At 41.9% G+C, this 25,855-nt stretch overlaps 1 protein-coding gene across 3 annotated transcripts in view; it reads left to right on the forward strand.

The window, feature by feature from the left end:
* KCNH1 (potassium voltage-gated channel subfamily H member 1) overlaps nt 1-25,855 on the forward strand; it is a 559,936-nt gene that overhangs the window by 114,663 nt on the left and 419,418 nt on the right. For all 3 annotated transcript variants that reach the window (XM_085893962.1, XM_085893960.1, XM_085893961.1), the window contains one exon: nt 9,078-9,206. In XM_085893962.1, coding sequence (XP_085750088.1) covers nt 9,078-9,206 — 129 coding nt within the window. The remainder of the gene's footprint in view (nt 1-9,077; nt 9,207-25,855) is intronic.

A 25,855-nucleotide genomic window follows, 5' to 3' on the forward strand; every position in this document is an offset into this window, starting at 1 on the left:
TTCCTCTACCATCCCCCCACACTCATCACCCCAACAATACCCAACACCATCCCACACCACCCACCACAATATCCATCCATCACAATCCCACAACAATAGTTAAAGGTTAAAAAAGAAGTGATGGTAATCCAGAATAGGTTTGTGGTGTCGTATTGTGGCATCATCATGTGATGCTGGAATCCTCCCTTGTTTGTTGTTTTTTTGAAATTTCATTCCTCGATGTTTTTACATTTAAAAAAAAAAGTTTTTTGTTTCTTGAACATACTTGTACCAAGTTTGATTTAAATCCCTGAACCCAGATTTAAAATATGAAATAAGTCAGGAGGCCCAATGCAGAATAGTGTACGACCCTGCTGATTCCGTGTTAGAATAGTGCAACAGGTATAAATTGACTGTCCAGACACACAGAAACGTGAATCAACTTGTTGCCAACTCTGGATATGGATAGTATGGCCGCCATGACAGTTTACAAAATGGTCGCCATTAAATACACTTTTCGTCATATTTCAGCCGCAAATTGACATGAAATTACAAAATTAGGGTCGATTTCCATGTTTTTGAGCATGCCTGAGCTGATGGGAGTATAGAAAAAAACATTGCTCCATCCATTTTCTAAAAATAATATGACTTGTTTTTCACTATATTATTTTTAAAGAAATGTTCAGGCTCGAATTAGAATGTCTGATTATACAAACCACAATCAATGAATTTTACAACTTTGCTATAAAATGAACCTAAACTACATAACTGTGTGTTTTTCTGTTACCCAGGACTAACTGAAAAATGAAAGCCGCAAGATTTCTCACAGGGGGTTCAAGGGATCGAGAAGAAGAAGAGCATGTAGACTGGAATAAATGCTTTATTTGCCAGGACAGTTCAAAAACTAGCAAGTCAACGCCACTTCGAAAGACTACAATCGTTGGTGTGAAAACTGTAGCTGAATGTTGCAAAGAAAGAGAGAAATATAATGACGCTAAATATGTTGACTCATTCTCAAGAATCAGAAAATATTCTGTACCGGAACACGTCGAAAAGATTCAATGGCACAAATTCTGCTATAGTGACTTTACTCACGCACAAAAATAGACAGACTGAAGTCAAGGATTCAGCCACAATCTGTGACTTACGCAGAAGAGATACCCACAACATCAGGTTCCTCAGAGAAATACCATGTCCCAAAGTCACTAAGATCCGCGCACAGCGCTATGGATTGGTCAAAATGCGCTTTCTGCCAGACTGACATTCCTGGAAAAGCTGGTGTCCTGACAAATGTTGAATTTGATCACACATCATCCAGGATGCTTAGTTTGGCCCAATTTGACCCCACCATGCGTCACAGGTTTGCAGGTGTTTCAGACTTGATGGCAGCTGAAGGTAAATATCACCTCAAGTGTTATGTTTCTTTTCGCAGAAAGTATAAAGAGGAGAGTGGAGAGAAAAACCAGTCTCCTGAAAGCATCTGTTTCAGAAATGTGATGAACCAGCTTGAGAAAGAGCTGCAGAAGGGACATGTGATTACCCTGAAAAACATCTAGGAACACTACAGCATGCTGTTATTGAATGATTTTGGAATTGAGGCTGGAGCCTACAAAAGCTACAATTTCAAGCAGAAAGTGGAGGTTCACTTTGGTAGTGACAAGGTGACATTCGTGCAGCCATTGGATGTCACAAAACCCCTCATAGTTGCATCCTCAACTGTGACAAAGTTTGCCATGAGAACCGCCGTGAATGATTTATCTGAAGAAGGTGAAAGTTCTGAAGAAGATGAATTGGCCCAGTGCAGTCTGCCTCATCATGAGAACGAAATCCTAAGCTGGATCTTCAGAGTGGGCATAAAGATTTACAGTGACGTAAAACACTCTCCAGGGCATAGCATTATCGGTGGACTGAACACAGAAAATGCAGAGCGAATTGTACCTGAAACCCTGTACATGCTTGTAAAGCTTCTTTGTGGTGGTGACAGCACTGACAAGATGGACAATGAAGAAGCGGATGAGACAGATACCAAGAACAAAGTTCTGAGCATCTGCCAAGACATTATTCATGTGGCTTCAGGACACTGATGTCCTCATTCTCCTTGTTGCCTATCAGCCGCATCTCAGTCCCTTTCTCTGGATGAATGCAGGGACACCCAAAAAGCAACACTACATTCCCATTGACTCCATCAATATCCCAGATTTGCAGAGGGAGTCACTTCTGGCATTTCATGCAGTGACAGGTTCAGACAGCACAAGCCAGTTTGCTGGAATTGCGAAGCGCTCTGCATGGGCTGTCTTTAAAAACAACTCCCACCTGTTGAATAACCTAGGCAAAGAGGAAATTCCTGATGAGAGTGTGATTGCAGATGCTGAGTCATTTGTCTGCAGGCTTTATGACCCTCATGGCCAAGATAACTCAATTCAGCGAGTAATATGTGATCTGTTTCTCAGTCTGACCAAAGCTATTGAGAATCTGCCTCCAACTCGCGATGCTCTGATTCTACACATCAAGCGAGCGCACTACCAGACTTTTGTGTGGAAAAGAGCCTTGGAATCTGAACCACATCTACCTGCACCTGAGAACTGTGGGTGGGAACAGGTCGTCAAAGATGGCAACGAGAGATTTCAGCCGCAACTCATGACTGCACAGCCTATTACTGCTTACTGTGTAGAACTGACGACATGCAAATGCCGTGGGTCATGCTCAACTCGACGGTGCAAATGTACACGGAATGGACTGCCTTGCACGAAAGCATGTGGATGCAAAGCCCTTTGTAGGAACCCGTTCAGTGTACAAGCCGATCAATAGCTCTGAAAATTGTACTTGGGTGTTCTCACAACACTTTTCTCTTCTGCAAAGCAACGTAATTTTGTGTTAGAAAGAATCTGACAGCTGTTGAAATAACCTTTGACTGACTGTAAACCCATCTCCATCAATAGTGCTAAACATTTTCTTTTTCACATTTGTTGCTCGTATGTGCATTTTCAATTTCGTCTTTAAGTTGTCAATTATGTGAAAAGTTGTGATCCAGTACAAAAATAAAGCACAAAATAGTGTTCCTCGTGTCAGATTACATAGTATTTCACAATCATGACAAATTTCTGGCCAGTACAATTTGCAGTAAGAAAAAGACTAAATCTGATGGCGGCCATTTTGATTACTGTCATGGCGGCCATAATATTCAGATGCAGACTTGGCAACAAGTGGAACTAGACTTGGTCATGCCTAGACTCTTCAAAAACACCAGTTGCACCATTCTAACATGAAATCAGCAGCGAACCTATTTTCTAGGCTAGCTACAGATTTTGGCTTCTAGACTATAATTCTAACTGTTAGACCATGCACCCAATGAGGTTGAAATTTCAAACGTATATTCCACAGCACTACAAGATCATAAATTTGATGTTTCATGTCGATTGATAAATCGGTTCAAGAGAAATTATTTTTTTTAAAAAGACTCGTTCAATCCAATATGGCTGCCAGACCATGTGACATATTCATTTTTCGTGAATACCCTGGTATACTCAAGGCATGGGGAACATGTGGATGAAGATTCCCCAGGATCTGTCAAGCCGTTGTGGAGAAGATGATTTTTACAGGTTTATTCTTCAAAAACGTCACAGCTGCCAAACCATGTGACCTATAATGTCATAGGTGGAGAACTTTTTGTTCCTCATGGTTAGGCGATCATACCTGTAAAGTTTTGCTTCGATATGTTCAGCCGTTTCGGAGAAGAAGATTTTGAAGGTTTTTTGACATGTGCAATTCTGATGTCGTAATGAATCCACCTATGACATCATCAAAAATAAATCACACTTATTTCCCATGGCGAGTACTTGCCATGTGCCAAGTTATAGAGCTGTTTCAGAGCTACAGAGGTCCAAAGTTTTTCCTTTTCCCCAACATGGCTGCCACACCACGTGACTTATGATGTCACAATTATTATTGAAACATTCCACATGAGTAGTCGCACCTGTGGTCAAAATTTTGTATCAATCGGATAAGTGGTTGAGGAGAAAAACAGAGAAAATTAGCATGGTCAGACGTACGTACAGTGCCTGTAGAAAGTCCGCACCCGCGTTCACCTTTTGTGGCCTTAGAGCCTGGAATTAAATTGCATTAAATCAGACTTTTTCCACCTTTATTTACACATCGTGACCAACAACTTCCAAGTGAAAAATAAATTAGACAAATTTCAGAAAATTAATTAAAACTACAAAACTACAACATTAATATATTTGTGTCCCACCATGACAACCTTTAATGACATTATTCTGATACAGCGAATCTCAGCAGCACTTGTTACAAGACGAGGAAATCAACCAATGAGTTCTGAAAAGCAATTTTCATTGAGGCAACACGTCCAGCAATCAGTAATTGCTCTTCCAATCTCAAATCAGTTAGGAAGCAGTAATCAACTGTCCAGCTAAAAGTATCCCCCCTACCCCTCCCCCCAGCCAACCCCCCCCCTTGCCTTCAGCAAAAAATAAATCAATTCCATCTAAAGGCCGTTTCCAGATTTGGGTCAGATGGCATCCTATCAAAAGGCCTTTGAAATGCCCTGAGTTCCACTAGACCGTGTTTTTTGTAATCAAGCTTCCTCAGCTTATCCGACATCAACTATGAGTGGTAGCACAGTAACAGCTGTACATCAGGAAATAAAATTCTCATCACTTTCCCTCTTACCAGGCCATCAGACATCATACATTCTATTTCGTAACATGTGTTGGATGTAATTAAGGATCCAATGCACAGATAGAGAGAGCATTGAGCTTTCAGCTGTCGAGTGGTGGGCTTCGATACCTAACCCGACTATAAAGTGTCTGACGAGCGCTTTACAGACAGAACGTTATATCACGAAGTGCGCCGTCACTTGGATGGACGTCGAGGTGTGTGTGTGTGTGTGTGTGTGTGTGTGTGTGTGTGTGTGTGTGTGTGTGTGTGTGTGTGTGTGTGTGTGTGTGTGTGTGTGTGTGTGTGTGTGTGTGTGTGTGTGTGTGTGTGTGTTGCATGCCTGCGAGCATCATTTTGTGAACATTAAGTATTCCATGCCATCTTTCATGAAGAGTATGCGAATTATTGACAGACACTTGACAAATTTCAAATTCCTTCCGGAATCGGCTCCAGTCGAACGTCAGTCCTGGCCAACCTGTTTGTGAAAAGGCTTGAGCCACACATTCCTCCACTTCCACCTCTCCACCCCCCCTCCCTCAACTCCCACATTCACCCAACATCAAAAGATAGGAAGATTAATTGTAGCTATGAAAAATTTGGTCGTAGTTATAGTTATTGTGTTGGCTGTAGATAATGACATAATGAATGGTGACCATATCATGTGAGCCAAAATAAGGGATATTCTCAAAACATTGGATTCTACACGAGCAACATTCCTTTATCCAGAAATTATATCCCAAGGGAGTGTGAGACTATTGCAATATGTGTGCGTGTGCGTGTGCACGCGCATCAATATTAAATGCGCGTTCCGGCTCGGTCTTGAACCAATTTTCCGGCTTTATAACCACAGTATCAATCGGCCTACATGACCTTTAGGAGCAAAATTATCTCCAGCCCACCCCTGGAAAATGGAATCAATCCAGGGATGCGTTTCTTGGCCGCAAGCGGTCATGTCTGATTTTTGTTACCTTTAAAAGAATAAAAGAAAACATTTCTCAACAAACATTGCAACAAGCCTATGCATGTGCACTTCAGCCTCGAGAGCAAAGTGTTGCAGATGGTTAAAGAAAACTTCTCAAACAAATGTCTATGCAATGGATGTGCAAAAGAGCACAAAGGTTAAAAAGCCCAAAACATCAGCTTCTCTTTGCTTCCCACAGCGATGATCGTACCTCGATCAACGTTCTGTTATTCCATCCATTGTTGGCCATTCGACTTGGCCATTGTTTTCACCCATCTCTGTCTGTCTGTCCGTTTGTTACTTGAAAAATCGAAGATTTTTCAAATATGTTGATCAGTCGATTTTGTATTCCTATCTGTCTGTCTGTCTGTCTGTCTGTCTCTGTCTGTCTGTTTGTCGCCTGCAGATCACAATTTTCAACCGATCGTCACGAAACTTCACCACGTGGTAGAGTTTGTCATAAGGAAGAAGGCTATTGTTTTTTGAGGTCAAACGGTCAAGGTTAACATTGGCCAAAGGTCAACAACTTTGGTGGGATTTCTAAAATCCTCAATTTTCATCCGACTGACTTGAAATTTCCAGAGGATTTATATTTCAGGTCACAGGATTCAACCACCAATTATTTTGGAGTTCAACATTCACCAAAAGGTCAACATAGGCTAAAGGTCAATAACTTGGGTGGGATTTCGAAAAGCCTCAATTTTAATCCGATCGACTTGAAATTTGAAGAGGATTTATATTTCAGGTGATGGAATTCAACCACCAATTATTTTAGAGGTCCATATCGGCCAAAAGGTCAACATAGGCCAAAATTCTAAAATTGTCAATTTTCATCCGATTCACTTGAAATTTGAAGATGAGTTGGATATTTGGTCATTGAATTCAACCACCATTATTTTTGAGGTTAAATCTGTTGTGTGGATCTTGCAAGTGTCGTGCTCTGCACGACGTCTTCTTCTTGTTTGTCTGTCTGTGTGCAGGATATCTCAAAAAGTTGTGGACTGGTTTGGTGTGTGACAAGGACGAACTGATTAGATTTTGGTGAAGATCTGAATCCGGATCCGGATACGATAATTATTTAATTTTTAAAGTGATTCTTCACCATTGAGAGATGGGGCCAAAAATGATATCTCGCATGATATTTTAAAAAGTTATTCGGCTCAATATGTTCCACTGAATCAGGCATCGCGTGGTGGTGGAGATATGCGTTCCACCGAGTGCCCTTCTTGTTCTGGAATGTTTCCTCCTTCAAAAACTCTTCATAACATTTTAAAAACACATTTTTAAATGCCCCACTCTCCTTAACACACCACCGGGAACAAACCATGCATTCTTATTTTCTTTATCACAATCTCTTAGTCTTATTCTTTTTCACAAGGCTTATTTACCAAAATATTTTCACTCCTGAAATGCTGAGTTAATCTACCTTCCTCTCGTACCGTCAGCTGCATGTTTCTTCATGCCTTCAATGGAAAACTTTTTACCACCCCTCCAATGAAGTCTGTCTTCATATGTCAGGTCATGTACGGGAGCATGTGCTAGAGCAACGCGTCGCAGCATCCACTTTCCACCGGTACTCCAGGGGCCTCCGTCTGGCCACCCACCAGGCAGATGCCTGGCCCATCTCAATCTCCTTGAGATGCCAATAAACCTGGTCAGCTCGTTGGCCTCCTCCACTCATGAGTCTCCCTCACTGAGAGTATCTGGTGAGCAGGATCAGCATCAGGAAAACGAGCCACTTGACCATATAGCTGCAGCTGACGCTCATGGACTATACAGGTAACAAATCTCATCCTAGTCTCTCTCATCAACCACTCATTAGAAAGAAAGTCTGACCAGCGATAGCCAAGGATTCTCCAAAGCCACCTGGTATCGGAGTTAAGAAGCCACCTGGTCGGATCTCTGGTTAGAGTCTAAGTCTCTCATCTGCAGAGCAAGAAGGGAAGGACCAAGGACTAAAAGATTTTGACTTTCATCCTTCTGCACAGGTACCGACAGCGCCAGACCCCATGATCTATCGAATTCTGGCTCACAACATGCGGTGATATGAATATCACTGTAAAGGTACTGTAAATTAATCTCTCCGTGACTTCAACGTCCTCACCGCAAATGGGTACAGACAAGATAGCAGCATCCAAGATGTCATTGAAAACCTGGACCTTAGTTTAGACCCAGGAAACCCATAATCTGAGCGGCTCTGCCAACTCATTCAGCACCTCGAGGGCCCGCAAAAGGATATCCAGCATCTACGCAAAGATAACTGAATCATCTGCAAAATCCACGTAAAAGATCTTGACATTCCCAAATGATGCACCTCAACTTAATCTCTCCGACATCCTCCGCAGAATCCAGTCCATACAAGTGCTGAAAAATTTGGGGGTCAGGACACACCCCTGACAAACTCTAGTAACAACTGGAAGTAAGTTTGAGATGGAACCACCACAACTAACAGCACTCTCAATACCAGAGTATAGTTCAGAAATAAGAGTGACCAGTTTTGATGCACCCCACGGCGACTTTTGGTCGCAACTTACTGAATCGAGTGCTTTGCAGAGATCAACATAGGCTACTTGCAAGCAGCCCCTGCTGAAACTCATCAGAGTCAGCTTATTGGACACAACTACCTCAACTCCTTGGACATGATAACCATCAGAAGGACTAGACCAATAGTAGGTGTAATTACCCTCCATAATCTCGTCGCCATCTGGTCTCCGAACCTCAGAGAGAGCTGCAATACCGATGTTCAAATGCTTGAGCTCAGATGATAACAGAGACAGGTGATCATCCTCTCTTAGGGATAGGACATTCCAAGCACCCACCCGAAGGGACCGCCTCAGGTTAACCCAAGGAGACTGCCGTCTGGTGTATGACACCTCAGCACCACCTCGACTTGGGTACGTGACAAGAACCAGGCGATTAGATTTTGCTTCGGCTCTGGATCCATATCCAGCCTATCAGTGGGATCCAAAAAGTAACCTATTCAGCCTGGCTGAGGTATGCGCACTACCGAGTGCGGTTTCAGTTAACAATGCGATACATCTTCTTGAAAGTAAGATTATACATATTAACGACACATAAATAATGAAAAATACAGAAGCAAGATAAATATTTCTCTGTCAGTGTCAGGTATTTTGGGTTGTTGGCTTTCGGATTGTGATTTATAATCATCATAACCGGTGCTATATGATGCTGGTGCTGTATTTCCCCCCTGATCTCTATTATAATCCTTCCTGACCATCTGTAAAGACACATGATCTTCAACCATCTACTCACCTTTCATGCCACACCACCAGTCGAGTTGAGCTCCTTTTGCAATTTTGCTCATTTAAAAGCAAAATTGGAACAGCATAGTTGTAGGATCATCAACTTCCTTTTTGAATTTCTCGAGGAATTGGTTAGTACCAAACCCTTGTGGTTCATGCCTTAAGATTTAGTCATTATATATTTCCCCACACCTCCGCAGGAACACCTGTCTGGCTGTGCCTCCAGATTGCACCCATCCGTAATGAGGCTGATCGAGTCGTTCTCTTTCTCAGCACCTTCCGTGACATCACACCATTCAAACAGCCCATTGAGGATGAATCTACTAAAGGTAGCAAAGATATTGAGGTATCCCAAAAATATTGTTTGAATGATGATGATGATGATGCGTGTGCGCTCCTTTTTGAGGCATTTTCTCTATTGAACCTTTGAGCTGATTTGTGCAGCATGTGTTGATATCCAAATATATACCTCCCGTGGTGTCCGTGAGATGACAGAACATGCAGGTGTGTGTTCTGGAGAAGTTCCAAACCATCTTTATTGTTGATGATTTGACAATACATCCTTCAAACGAACTTGTTTAATGATACTTTAAATGTCTACCTCTTTTAAAGCCACTGTTTAAATGCCTCAAGATAATTGAGCCAATGGAACTCGATATAATCGGTGTGTTGCAACATTTATTTTTTATTTATTTTTGTTGAGTGTGTTGTAAGTTGTGTCTTATAATACTCCGACTACTACTCCATAGTCCATACCACTACTACTACTGCTTTAACTGCTGCAATCATTCCCACTTTTTTGTGTAGTTGGCTTTGCTCGGGCTGACATTCGACTGGAAATGACTTTGGCAGGAATTTGTAATTTGTTCAGGTTGCCGCTGATAACATGGGCAACAAAAAAAACTTTTCGCCTGCTACTAAGGGACATGCAGGTGTTCTTGGCTAAATCTGGGCCGCTGATTTTAAATCTGTAGTCATAACTTAGCCAGCACGTCAGGTTTTCAATATATATATATATATATATATATATATATATATATATATATATATATATATATATATATATATATATATTAATGATACCCAGCATGCTATATTAGATACTTTATTGTTGCAGATTACCACATTGTACATCTAATATCAGTGCTTGGTAATTACTTTCACGTCATTGTAAGATAACAATGATTGATCTCAGTGAATAATGTGTCGAACACAAACCAAGAACATAAACAAGTTGCAGAAAAAGAAGTTGATAAAACATGAGAACATGCTTATCTTAGGAAGGGTGTAAACTTGATGGGGGGAAAATCTGCCCCATTGTGAGTGATTCAGAAACAACACTTCAAGTTTACACTCCCCCTTTCAATAGAGTCAGCGTAGGCACTGTTCAGACATGTTCAGAAACATGTGAGACACTTGCTCTTGTGCTTGTGTGTGGAATTGGTCTCCAGTTGTAGGAACCAGCAGTCATCACCCATGATGTTTTGGTTGAACCGGCCTTGGTACCTAGTTTCCACGACCGAAATGTCTTGGTGGAACCTTTCGCCATGCTCGTCGCTTGACTCACCCAGATTAGGTGGGAAGAATTCAAGATGAGAATTCAAGAAGTGCATTTTAAGAGACATCCTACAGCCCATTCGCTGATAGACCTTTTGCATGTTGTCCACCAATTCCACATCCTGTTCAGCTCTCTGGTTCCCAAGAAAGTTCTGCACAACCAACACAAATGATTCCCATGCTGCAAACTCAAGTGGGTTCAGTTTATTTTTGAACTCGGGATCACACATCGGTTCTCGGATCTGGGAATTGGTCAGCTTGGTCAGTTTTCATCCATTTTTAATAAAATAAAGTGCATTCTAAAGCTCTTTTTATGAGAAATAATATTTTACAACAGATGCATTGCTATAATTGAAAGCAGAAATACAAAAATATAATTTATGATCACTCAAAATCACCCACCAGGGCAAGCTACTGCAATTGGACCACATATGTAACTGAAAATCCTGACGTGCTCAGAAATTCAGACTTCAGATTCAGAATCAACATACTCGAGTTAGTCTAGAACACGTGCTTCCACTCCAGTAGCAAAATCTTTGTTGAACAGCGTAATGCGCCTTCTCCTCGTGAAGGACACCGTGGGATGTTTAATGTCCACCATCTAATGCTAGCGGATGGGACTCCGAGTTAAACGTCCATCCGAGGGACTGCGCGCACATTGATGCGTCGTCCTGTCTGTGAAACACCAATCTGCCAGCTTGTAGTCTGGTCGAGTAGTTTCATCTGGATTTAGGTAGTTTCACCAGAAGGGGTTGATGATGGACCGTGTGAGCCCTGCAGTAACCTTGGGGGGGACAAAGTACAGAAAGAGCAGCGGATTCAGACCAGTGCAAGATACAGACCACCACCCTGTGTGCGAACCACCTTCCAGATGCTCCACTGTTCGGATGCTCTACTGAAGGCAGGTTGATCGGTGCCAAGTATCCGAGTTGTTTACCGTTGATGCGAGTGTTGTACTAAATGATACCCAAAATACCAGCTTTGGTGATTTTGATATATTACAGAAAGACGTTATTTATTTATTTTGCTGTGAATCCATTGCAAATTTGGAAATATCTTTCAAAATTTCATTTATACTTTAATCTGTGTCTGGCAGGATGGCCGAGTGTTACGCACAACTCGCCTCTGAGCTGTCGCCTGGGTTTGAATCCCGACCCAGCTGCTATAACTGCCATCCTGATGTTTCACAAGGAGGGTGATTCATCAATGTGTGTGCCGTCCCTCAGGTGGACGTTAATCTGGCGTCCCATCTGGCTGAATTAGTTTGTTCACGTTAAGATCCCACGGTGTCGTTGTCGCAAAGAGTAGAGGTGAGCTCTCGCCCACGCCTTGAACAAATTACAAATTCCTGTCCTAACTACTGCTGAAGACAACGGCAAACCAGGCAGTTTTACCCTCACCAAGAAACTGCTTGGGCAGCACTGATGTTCTTCAACAGAGTCTGATGGTACATCAGAATCGGAATACATGAATCTCAGGCTTGGAATGGAGCTTGCACACAAACCACATGGAGAATGCTAACATCAAGTACACATCAATGTATTTATTATGGACGAGCAAATATAACCCGTCGCTTCGCTGATGAGAGTATTAAGTGGCGGGGAGGGAGAGAGTGTGGGTGTGGAGGGGAAGCGAGAGGAGGAGAGTGTGTCGTGGGAGGGGGAGAGTGTGTAGATTGAGGGGAGAGTGTGTGTAGGGGGTGGGAGAGGTGGAGGGGAAGCAAGAGGAAGAGAGTGTGTGTAGGGGAGGGGGAGGGGGAGGGGAGAGTGTGTAGGGGGAGGGGGAGAGTATGTATGGAGAGACGGAAGTGGAGAGGAGATTGTGTGGAGGGGAAAGGGGAGAAGGAGAGTGTGTAGAGGGAGGGTGAGAGAGTGTAGGGGGATGGAGAGTGTGTGGAGGGAGAGAGGAGAAGGTGAGAGGAGATAGTGTAGAAGGGGATGGGGAGAGTGTAGAGGGGGAGGGGGAGTGGGAGATTGTGTGGAGTGGGAGATTGTGTGGAGTGGGAGATTGTGTGGAGTGGGAGATTGTGTGGAGTGGGAGATTGTGTGGAGTGGGAGATTGTGTGGAGTGGGACATCGTGTGGAGTGGGACATCGTGTGGAGTGGGACATCGTGTGGAGTGGGACATCGTGTGGAGTGGGACATCGTGTGGAGTGGGACATGGTGTGGAGTGGGACATCGTGTGGAGTGGGACATCGTGTGGAGTGGGACATCGTGTGGAGTGGGACATCGTGTGGAGTGGGACATCGTGTGGAGTGGGACATCGTGTGGAGTGGGAGATTGTGTGGAGTGGGACATCGTGTGGAGTGGGACATCGTGTGGAGTGGGACATCGTGTGGAGTGGGACATCGTGTGGAGTGGGACATCGTGTGGAGTGGGACATCGTGTGGAGTGGGACATCGTGTGGAGTGGGACATCGTGTGGAGTGGGACATCGTGTGGAGTGGGACATCGTGTGGAGTGGGACATCGTGTGGAGTGGGACATCGTGTGGAGTGGGACATCGTGTGGAGTGGGACATCGTGTGGAGTGGGACATCGTGTGGAGTGGGAGATTGTGTGGAGTGGGAGATTGTGTGGAGTGGGACATCGTGTGGAGTGGGACATCGTGTGGAGTGGGACATCGTGTGGAGTGGGCCATCGTGTGGAGTGGGACATCGTGTGGAGTGGGACATCGTGTGGAGTGGGGGATGGTGTGGCGTGGGCCTCCGTGTGGAGTGGGAGATCGTGTGGGGTGGGAGATCGTGTGGAGTGGGAGATCGTGTGGAGTGGGAGATCGTGTGGAGTGGGAGATCGTGTGGAGTGGGAGATCGTGTGGAGTGGGAGATCGTGTGGAGTGGGAGATCGTGTGGAGTGGGAGACCGTGTGGAGTGGGACATCGTGTGGAGTGGGACATCGTGTGGAGTGGGAGATCGTGTGGAGTGTGAGATCGTGTGGAGGGTGAGATCGTGTGGAGTGGGAGATCGTGTGGAGTGGGAGATCGTGTGGAGTGGGAGACCGTGTGGAGTGGGACATCGTGTGGAGTGGGAGATCGTGTGGAGTGGGACATCGTGTGGAGTGGGACATCGTGTGGAGTGGGACATCGTGTGGAGTGGGACATCGTGTGGAGTGGGAGATCGTGTGGAGTGGGAGATCGTGTGGAGTGGGAGATCGTGTGGAGTGGGAGATCGTGTGGAGTGGGAGATCGTGTGGAGTGGGAGATCGTGTGGAGTGGGAGATCGTGTGGAGTGGGACATCGTGTGGAGTGGGACATCGTGTGGAGTGGGACATCGTGTGGAGTGGGACATCGTGTGGAGTGGGAGATCGTGTGGAGTGGGAGATCGTGTGGAGTGGGAGAGCGTGTGGAGTGGGAGACCGTGTGGAGTGGGACATCGTGTGGAGTGGGACATCGTGTGGAGTGGGAGATCGTGTGGAGTGGGAGATCGTGTGGAGTGGGAGAGAGAGAATTTCTTTGTAACAACTGAAAAAATTTTTTACTCCTTGGAATAATCTACTTTATTTTACCTTTCGAACTCCAGAAATGTTTCCACGGATAACTGAGCCCGGTATCGCCATGGAAGCTTGTGGAGATCAAAGCTTGAGCGGCCAAGTGGTTTAAGCACTCAAGCAAGGACTCCAAGCAAATGGTTGAAGAATCTTATTTTTAAACTAACATTTAAAAAAATTAACATTTATTTATATGTATCTATCGACATCGAAGTGACGAGTTGTATCATGAAATACATGCACAAAAAGGTGAACGTCAGGTAAAATAAAATTTCACATTTTCAGCGAGCGAGTCACCGCCCGAGACACCTCACGACAACGTAGGTCAAACGCAGGTGAGTATGGCCTGAACTTTGTTCAAGTCGATCGATATATTCAGTGACAGTGCGAATACTTTTGCCGTGTCTGGCCATGGCTTGGAAACGAACAACTAAGCAGCTTTGTCGAGTGCTCACCAAGTGGCTTAAGCACTCAAGCAATCACTTCAACGAAACAGTTGATAAGGAACGGCTGCCTTGGCAAACGATTAGCGATCACCAATTGGTCATACAAGCACCACGCACCCAGAGACACCCGGAATGTGAAGCAATGTCCGAATTGAACAAACAAACACTTCTGTTTTTTAGCAGTCAGAATTTCTGAGGCCAATAAAGAAGTTTAAATTTTGAAATTTGGCTGAGAGTAAGAGATTCTACAGGCGATGGAATGTGCGGAAATGACATGAAGCCACGAATGCTGGCATCTCCGAACATGTATAAGCATCGCAACGTATCCAGCGATTCGTAGGTTTGATGACCAGGCATTCGATGAAACGAGTGAGGAAAGTGAAAAAAAAAACTTTATTCTTAAGAAACCATTGTGGCCTGTTCTGAGTCATGGAATTTTTGAGCAGGCCCCAAAAAATGGTGAATTAAGACCCTAGTGTGGGACAGCGAGGTGATCAAAGATGGGCCTTGATAAAAGATAATCAAATAAGGCCATTAATTATCTTCAAAAGGAGGTGTTTAAATTAATCCAAACACCCAATTTCACTCATGTACTTCCTCCAAGTTCCCTTTGTATGCATGCGAAGTTTGAGGCCGCGAGGTTTCATGGTTTTGGAGTTATGGAGGAGACAGACTGATTGACTGACACACATTATTTATTAGTATACATTACAAGGACATTAGTAGGCAGTGGGCAAACGTACATGGTATATATGGCATTTGGACCTGTCTTCCCAACCACGTAAGCAAGGGGCTAGTACAGGCCAACCCTTAGTTCACCTGGCTATGCATTATATCATGTATCTTCAACATTGTGAGGATATTCAATTTAAACGTTTGTAATTTAAAATTTTCCAACTTATGTTCATATCCCAGAGAGTCTTTCAAGCTCTGCTTTCATCACTCCCTCATTGCTTTGAGATAGCTGAATAACAGTATTGTAATCCCTGGATGGGTGTGTGGGGGGATTAGCTCTGAGCATCGGCGGATCGGGATATTGCAAGGGGCGAGAGGGAGTGACGGATGTGGCTTGCAGGAATCCATAAGCATTCAAGCTGTACTTCGACATCACGGATGTTCAAGATTAAAAGCGTGGCTTCGCACACAGCAGGGAATTTGTGTGACTGCATGGTTCTTGCTTACCTTTGTAAGTCAGCAGCAAACAATTTTGTGGTTTCTTGATGTTTTGTCAGAAGAGTAGTAGTTTGTTGTTGTTGTTCATAGTGGTGTAGTGAGGCTTTGATCTCACTGCAATCACCAGACTTGCAGGGTTTACTTTTGTCTTGTGGTCCAGTCTCGGGTTCACTCTGAGATTGTCATTGCGACAATGAGCAGGTTCCGACATTGGGCCGTATTAACCTTTAAACACCAGTTGTCGGACATCTATTATTATTATTCGTGTCTGCCGAAAATGAAATAATTTTAATGACTAATCATGAGAGATGAAAAGGTTTTTGCAGTTTTCTATTTTAAATCCTTTTGTATTTTTACCCACAGTGCACCGATCGTTGCCTCGCCGACTCGTAATTTCACTTTCCATGCCAGAGTTTGAAACGACAATTGTTATGTGCAAGGGGAGTTAAAAAAAGGTCTCGGAGCGAGATACTTGCTGTAGCCCAAGACACACAAACCGTTTTTATTTAATCAATCTCTCCATATGCAATCATATAGAACTCGAGGGGGAGCACTCGGTAGAGTGCAAAAGCTCCGCCGCCAATACTGCTTGCGAGGTCACTCAAGTGAACCTGATATCCTATTCATTCAATTTGACGTCAACAGTGCTCACAGAGTTATAGTTTGCAACTTTCCCTTTTACTTTTAACTTTTACATACTCAATTAATTCGTCATAACTCGATTCCTTGAGACAGAAATTGATTTTACATGGGTATATCCACCTGAAGTTGCAAAATCAGCTGCAATTATAATTTTGGCATGTTTTTTGTTGGAAATCACTTATAACATGTAGAAATGCAAACAAAAAAAAATCATATATTTTTTCAAAATGGCCACCATAGCGGCCATATTGGACTTTGGACCAAGTGCAAAATCTAATGGCATGATCCTTGGACCAGACCTAACCCCCCCACCAAATTTCGTCGAAATCCGTCGGAGTTTTTCTGTAATACTGTTCACAAACAAACAAACAAACAGACAGGGGTGAAAACAGTAACCTCCGTCCATCTTCGATGGCGGAGGTTAATTAGTAAAATTATATATATATATATATATATATATATATATATATATATATATATATATATATATATATATATATATTTACATTTACATATGTTTTTTTTACTCACTATATATCCTTATCCTGCTGTTAATTTGCAATTGGTTACTGGCTCTGGCTTTGACACCAATACAATATTTTTTATTACGGACTCAATGACATCAAAAAGGTCCATATATCGAACAAACAGTTTCAAATGGACCATCTCGCCACCATTAGAGCATTTAAATTGCATCAGATGTGGACAATCACGGAACGAAGTGACCTGACAGTCCCACGACCATACTTGGTGTCACCTTTGCAGAGCAAATGTCTTATTCATTTAACACTGAGCTCTTTCGTCCGGGATTGAAGCTCAATGCAGTTTCAAAGTCTTTTTAAAAATAAACTAGCTGCAGTAATGTCTGAGAATATTATAGAATTCATAATTTCGGAGAATGTTTCTTTGTTTTCCTTGGAAGAAACTTTGAGCTGGCTTTCCAGCTTCTGAAAGAAACTTTCACAACTTTCCATAAAGAATACGATTGTGGTCAGATGAGATATACTTCTTCCAATTTGCACATTTCAGGGATTTTTTTTGGCCTCAAAATTGATTAGTTGTAGAAATTTAACCGTTTACCTTCCAAAGCCTACTGAATTGAAATATCTTTGACCGACAGGTAGAAATCTCCACTGAGTTTGGCTGTGCATCTCTGTAAGCATAGCAAACCCTTCAACTTTCAAATTCTGGTGTGAATTCAAATTCTGATGGAGTGGTGTAAATACAAATAATATTTTCTGACTTTCCTCCTCATATTGTTTATTGCAGCAATACCCCTGGCACAGAGGCACAAAATGAGCATCAATAGAGCATGTCGTTTTGCTGTTCATACTTTCTACTCGTTGCATGAGCATGACGCTTGCATTTTGCCTTTGCCCCTTGAGAACACGAAGGCAATAACATTGTTAACAGTGATCACCATTGGATTTGGTGAAAACTGTGCTTCAGTATCAAAACATTTCCCTTTTATGGTCTTGCACCATTATTTACAGTTCACACATTGATCTGAGACTCAGAGTGGAGTTTGTACGCACACACATCTTCTGGAGAATGGGACACTTCTTTCAATCCTGAAAAATCTCACACACACTCTGTCGCTCAGGAAGGGTTGTCAAATAACCCCACCTATCTATATTTCAATTGGCAGCCACTGGAAGAGGAATAATATGAGGCCAAGAACACCGACTTGGGGTACTCCAGCCTTGACAGGGAAAGGAGAACACTGCCTGTGGTACTCCAGTCTGACAGTTAGAGGAGATGAAAGGGTTACCTTAAGAGCCAAGCATTGTCTTCGAGAGAGTAGGAAGTCAGCAATCCAAGAGTGGAGTCAACTTTAGATTCCACAGGCAGACGGTTTGGAGAGCAAGCCAGGATGCCAGACTGTATAAAAGTTAGAAATATGTCAAGAGAGACGGCCCTGATCTCATGTCTGACATTGAGGGCCTCCATCAATTGTTAGGAGAGTCGAAGCAGCATGTCTAAGGTTGAGTGATCAGGTCTAAATCCGAATTGATGATCTGAGATGACACTGTTTGAGAAAGGGAATGATTTTATATCAACTGTGATGGTGGATTCCATGACATTGCTGATTGGAAGTAAGCTAATTGGGCTGTAGTTAAGATGATCCGTTTTTGCACCTTTTTAATGTTATGCTGTCCTGTTAGCTGATATCTAATTTTGCAAGTGGATATCAGAGACCAGTCCTGAAGTGTAAAAAATAAAAAAAGGATTAATTCAAAAAACAACAACAAAATAACGCACGAATACGTGAAGCTTGAATGTTGAAGCAGGTCACACTTTATGACGCATGAACATGCGGGGTACGCAAATAGCAAATCCATGAATAGTGGGATTCAACAGTATATGTGTATGTGTGTATGTATATATATATGTACAAATTGTACATGTATATCTATAAATAAATATATATGAATATCTATATATGTATATGTATATATATATATATATATATATATATATATATATATATATATATATATATATATATATATATATATATATATATGATATCTTGACCGTAATACCAAATTTTGTTTGCACGAAATGGACTGTTTGATCGAAAATTTTGCTTGAATATTAGAGAACATGACGGGTCGATGAGTTTATGGCAAACAAGAGGGGTTCAGGTGATAAATATTTAACTCTAATGAAAATGCAATCACACTGTTGTTTTTATTATGCCATTGGCATGCATTTTATGCCACATGCTAATTCCAGAGTACACACACTACTTCCGTGGGCACAAGAATGATATATACATAAAGTGTTAACTGCAGTAACTAGAAAGACACTCGGTAGAGCACGTACCTCCGCCAAGCTGATTTGTTTATGTTTTGTATCCCACTGATAGGCTGGATCTGGATTAGGTCCTAAACTAAAATATAATCGGCTAGTTCTTGTCACCAAGGCAACTCGTCCACCAGGTTTTCTCCGACTCCTCCCACAGCTTTTTGAGATATCCTGCTATATATCGTTTTAGCCCTGTCACTCAATGGTGAAGAATCGTTAAAAAATTATCGGATCCAGATCAGGATTCAGACCTTCAGCAAAGTCAAACCAATTCTTCCTTGTCACATATCTAAGCACACCAAGTTTCATCCGAATCCATCCACAAGTTTTTGCCCTGTCACTCAATAGTGAAAAATCACTTAAAAATTCTATATATGCTACATATCATTTTATATATATATATATATATATATATATATATATATATATATATATATATATATATATATGTACATATATATATATATATATATATATATATATATATATATATATATATGCGTCCACATGCTATATATCATTTTCACTATATATATATATATATATATATATATATATATATATATATATATATATATGCGTACACATGATATATATCTTTTTAAATATATATATATATATATATATATATATATATATATATATATATATATATATATATGCGTCCACATGCTATATATCATTTTCACTATATATATATATATATATATATATATATATATATATATATATATATATATATATATATATATATATATATATATATATGCGTCCACATGCTATATATCATTTTAGCCCTGTCACTCGATGGTGAAAAATCACTTTAAAAATTCTCGGATCCGGATCCGGATTCGGATCTTCACCAAAATCACATCATTTCGTCCTTGTCACATACCCAAGCTCTCCACAAAATTTCGTCCAAATCCGACTACATCTTTTGGAGATAATTTGTTCAGAAACAAACAAACAAACAGACATGGGTGAAAACATAACCTCCATCCACCTTTGGTGGTGGATGTAATAACTTGAAAACATTAATATGCACTCGTAAATAAATATATGATTAATTAGTAAAAAACGATTTGAATTTTTAACATTTACTATGGTGTTCTGGTGGATCATGTGAAGGAATGAAGGGGAGAAGAAAGGAAGGGAAATGGTGGTAGGATGGGCTATGGCGGTGTGGAGTTTGATTAAAGTTTGTGTGACACGAACAACGGTTTTCTGCGATGACTGAACCAGCAAACATCTAAAAATGCAAAGCCCGTCCGCATCCACTTTGTACTCAAATTAAACTAGACAAAGACTTAAAAACAAAAAAAATTGGACATTTTAAAATGTGTTCTCCATTTTCTCATCATAAAGAGTTGTGGAAAATTTGATGACAAAAGCTGAAATGGCAAAAAATGTTATGGGCTGGACAGACACACTGAAGTTCAATGGTAAATAAATAAACAAAAATGGAAGCGATTTTTCAAAAAAAAGAGAGAAAAAAAAAGAAAGGGGTGTCTCTCTCTCGTTTGACGCACGGCGACGGGGCTAATTAGGGCAATTTATCATTACATTGACTTTGCCTTTTCACAATTTGACCCAATTTAAAATTATTTTCTCCACCTTCTCATAATAAAGGTTTGTTGAAAATTTGATAAAATCTCAAATGATAAAAAGGTTATGGCCTGGAAAGACACACACACACACACACACACACACACACACACACACACACACACACACACACACACACACACACACACACACACACACACACACACACACACACACACACACACACTTGCAAAAGCCTGTCTCCCACGGCACAGGGGGGTAGATGGAGAGAGGATGTGCTGAAGAGAGCATGCTAAGAAATGAGGTGGTTTGAGGACTGGAAGAAGAAAGGGAGAGGAGCATGCTACAAATACCTCGGTCTAACCTTCGCAAACCTGATTTGGACATCGACACAATACGACAAGTATCTCGGGACAAATATCTGAGAGTCAAGGCCCACAAATGGACGAAAAGATCGTCGATAACCTCGTCATGGAGGCTGTTAATGGGATTAACAAAACTCATTCTTGGCAGACTTCAACTGAGCCGCCTGTGTGGAAACAACACAATACAGAATCTCGTGATATCGCATGAAGTTTCAGCACATCTAAATGTTGCTTACACCTGTGGAGCAACAGGTGATGACTATTTCCTGGAAAATTGCAAATCGTGCAATGACTGTCACAAACGTAACCAATGCAGCCGAGTTTGCAAGGCGATCATCCGGTAAATCCGTGCGGATACCTCGACCTCAGATCACTCTGTGGGATTTATGTGTCCAGCTTCTGAAGATTATCATGGTGATAGTTCTGTTCTTCATTGTACGGATTGCTCACCGGGGACGGACACCATGACGGTCAAAATGGATGATATTCCAATGGAAATGATATCGATTCCGGGGCTTGTGTTGATCGATTGGACAGAAACTCTTACCACAGGCTATGTCAAGATAGCCATCAGCACACTCTATCGAAGTTAGCCACTACCATCTTAACATATGGTTCAAAAACTCCTCTACATATTCAGGGTATGTTTTTTTTAGCCGCCTGGGGCTTTAACAACAGTAAAACTGTGGCCGATATAGTGGTGGCTGATTCGGACGATACAGGATCTCTGCGTAGGTGCACATCGGCCATCCAACTTGCGGTGAAAAGTGTCAGCCCACCTGTTCAACCTGTGCTCTTGCACACGACCGAGAAGCCAATCGATCCATGAGACGTCATGCATGTTGACATGCGCGGTCCATTTCCCTAGATTCTCAGCATTGTCGATTAATGTTCATAATGGCTACAAGCAATGAACGTGTCGTCCACCTCTATCCAGTGGGTCATTCGAGGCTCAACAACTGTATGACCATTTCCTGGAAAATTTGGAAAATTGAAAATTTCCTGGAAAATTCTCCATGGATTGCCACATTAAATTGTATCACACAATGGACCCCAGTTTATCAGTTTTGAGTTAAATGTTTTTTTTTGCAACATTCATGGAATCAAACATCCCAAAATTACACCTTTATTGACCTCAAGCCAACTTGGAGGTAGGGCATTTTTTTTTCTGCACTGTGGGTGAAGCTCTTCACACAGCATAATTACCGTACATCACCGGATTGCGTCACGGGGGGGGGGGGGTATTTCCAGCAGCACTTATATTGGGAAGAGAACTCCGCACGAAAATCCCTCACCGTCCAACTCAGATCAATAATCCTGCACTCCAAAATTCCCTGGATCGAGGATGGCTTGTCAAGCGTAATGTGGATGCCAAGCGGCATGCTTCAACAGATATCGCAAGCTCAACGATTTATCGGCAAAGTTCATTCACAGTTGTGGGGATAGGAGGAGACGGCGGATGGTGGTGATTCCACCAGGCAAAGCTAGCAAGCGACCCCCGGGGTATGTCTGGAGGCCAAACTGCCCTAATCGATACCTACAGGGTTACATTACAGATTTTTAAATTTAATTGTGAATTTGGGAGATGACCGCCATGCTTGGTTAGGGTTAGTGTTAGTGTTGGGGTTAGGGTCAAGGTTAGCATCAACACACTGATGTGTTGATGCTTTGAATGTTTTGGAAACCTATCTTGATTAACATTGTGTTGTGTGGTTGTTCAAGTCTTGAAGCACATATGTTAAATAAATAAATGTAAGAGAGTGATATGATGTTCTGGTGTAAGGGAGATCGTGCGAAGGAATGAAGGATTGATGTGGGAAACTAATGAAGGCAGGGAAGGAATGAAAGGGATGAGAGAGGAGGGCAAATTTTGGTTTTGACATGCTGTGACGGTGTGCAGTTTGATGAAAGCCTGCGTGGAACGAGCGACGGTTTTCTGGTGTGGAAGAACATTATATTTACCATTTCTGGAATCAGTTACGCGAATGTAATGTAAATTTTTGTGGCGCTATCATACTATCTTTTGTCACACCATTGACATGGACTTTATGCTGCGCAGGTTTGATTTTAAGGATTGTTCGCCCCGTCATTGGCAACTGTGAGATACAATCTCAATTTTAAATACATTTCATCATTGATTCATTCACCAAAATTATATTTTATCTTTCACATAAAAAATCGATCATTTCTTTCTTCATACCACCATGTATCCTCAGAAAAGATATAATGAATCAGAAACTGCATTTCGAATGCGAAAAGGGCGACTTCTTGAGACAGGGGAGCGAAAAGAAGCACGATTAAGAAGAAATCAGAGATTTGTTCCTCAATAAATGGGTGATTTGGGAAGAGTATTAGTGTAGTAGATAGTAGAAAAATCGTGCAAATTATGATACAATCATCAGATTTGGCAGTTCTGTTCTGCAGGGCTTTCTGATCAAACCTGCCCAATTGGCCATTTGAAAATCCAAATTTTGAAAAATTTGAAGAAAAAAAAAAAAAACTTCAAAAAAATTTGAAGTCACAGCTGGCTGAAATTCTTGAAGCGCAAGTGAACATCCCAGACAGAGAACCAAGGGGATATGCAGTCATCATTGATGGCTCAGCACTTATCAATGCCCAAGCTCCACGCACTTCAAACATATTTGATGACTATGCTAAAGAAGACATCATCCCAAAGGTGGAATCCTATGGTGCCAGGTACGAGAGGGTGGACGTAGTGTTTGATGTGTACAAGAATTCAAGTCTGAAGTCCGAGGCAAGGTCGAAAAGGGGGCAAGGAATCAGAAGAAGAGTGACAGGAACCAGTAAGACCCAAAGTAACTGGAGAAGCTTTCTTCGAGATGACAGCAACAAGACTGAGCTGTTTCACTTCCTTGAGGAAAAGACGTGTCAAGCACAGATGACAAGCACAGTCATTGTCACAAAAGGAGAAGATGCCATTAGCAACACAAGGAAGTCACTGGATGCTGTGTCTCCATGTTGTCATGAAGAAGCTGACACTCGAATATTTGTACACGCCAGGGATGCAACGACGGATGGTAGCAAGTCCATTTCGAGAGTTAAATGTTTAATCAGTAAGGCTAATGACAACGGACGTACTAGTCAAAGCAATATCTGTACTGCCATCCTTACAGGAACTAGGTCTTGAGAACATGTGGATTCCCTTTGGCCAAGGAGCCAAGGCGCGATGGATTCCAGTCCATGAGGTAGTTTCTGCAATAGGGCCTGAGAAAGCTAGAGGGATCCCATCCTTCCATGCGTTCACTGGATGTGACGTCGTGTCTGCCTTCCGCGGTAAAGGGAAGAAAACTGCATGGCAGACTTGGAAAGTCTTTGATGATGTTTCTGAAACATTCACTAATCTCAGCCAGCATCCAACATTGATTCATGATCTTGACTTTTTTGAAGTTTATTTATTTATTTATTTATTTTTCAAAATTTGGATTTTCAAATGGCCAATCATGCAGATTTGATTTGAATCCCCTGGAGAAGAAATGTGCCAAATTTGATGCTTGTATCATTATTTGCACGATTCCTCTCAAAAATTGCTGTTATCTGCCCCACTATATTGATTAATATTGATTTGGGAAGAGTATTGATTAATATTGATTTGGGAAGAGTATTGATTTGGGAAGAGTATTGATTAGTATTGATTTGGGAAGACTATTGATTAGTATTGATTTGGGAAGAGTATTGATTAGTATTGATTTGGGAAGTGTATTGATTATGGGGGATTTTAAATTGCCAGGGATAGATTGGGTCCAAGAACAGGGAAACGACAGAGCGGATGAGGATTTCCTAGTTTTAGTCCAGGATTGCTTTTTAACCCAGTTTGTAAATAAGCCCACGAGGGGGAGTACAGTGTGAAACCTCCTTTTAAATAATGATCCCGATATGGTGGAGGAGGTGGAGGTTGGGGAGCATTTAGGATCAAGTGACAATAGCATTGTGTGTGCAAAGATTCTGTAAAGGCTTAGAGTTCAGGATAGTAGGGTAAGGCTATTCGACTTCAAGAAAGCAAACCTTGAGGGTATGAGTTGAGAGTTGGGTGATGTAGATTGAGAGACTCTAACAACAGGACAATCAGCATCAGAGAAATGGGAAATCTTTAAGGAGCAAATGTGTAGAGTGCAGAGTAAGTACATTCCAATGAGGTGTAAAACTAGAAGAGACCAGGGTGGTTGAGCAGTGATATAAGGAACGCTATGAAGGAGAAGCAAAAGGCATTTATTGGGTTTAACATTACAGGACTGGAGTTAGATTTATACCACTATCAGAGTAAACAGAGGCAAGTTAATAAAATAACTCGGCAAGCCAAAAGAGAGTACGAGAAGGACATGGCTAAGAATATTAAACATAATAACAAGGCTTTCTTAAAGTATATCAGGGGAAAAGAACAGGTAAGGACCAGTGTGGGCCCATTGAGGAATAGCACCGGGAGAGTGGTTTGTGATGGCAGGCTTATTAAACAGGTTTTTTTCTTCAACTTTTACACAAGAACAGTCAGGAGAATTTCCAATAGCTGAGAGTATCTATCGCGGAGGTGAGGAAGGGCTTTTACAGAAGATGCACGTTGGCGTGGAGGAAGTAAAGGAACAGCTCGGTAATCTAAGAGAAGATAAGGCTCCGGGTCGAGATAATATGCACCCCAGAGTATTGATGGAGGTGGCTGAGCAGGTAAGCGAGATGTTAACGCATATTTTCAATAGTTCACTGGAGTCAGGACAGGTACCGGAGGATTGGAGAGTAGTAAATGTAACACCATTATTTAATAAAGGATCTAGAGAAGAATTGGGAAATGATAGACCTGTTAGTTTGACTTCAGTTGTGGGGAAGGTGTTGGAGACATTAATTGGGGACCAGGTGAGGAACCATTAAAACAAATAGAAACTAATTAAAGGTAGTCAACATGGGTTTACCAAAGGTAGTTCCTGTT

Source organism: Eptatretus burgeri, chromosome 9 (assembly GCF_056783735.1).
Source record: "Eptatretus burgeri isolate ZD-2024b chromosome 9, Ebu_testis_v1, whole genome shotgun sequence".
NCBI lineage: Eukaryota > Metazoa > Chordata > Myxini > Myxiniformes > Myxinidae > Eptatretus > Eptatretus burgeri.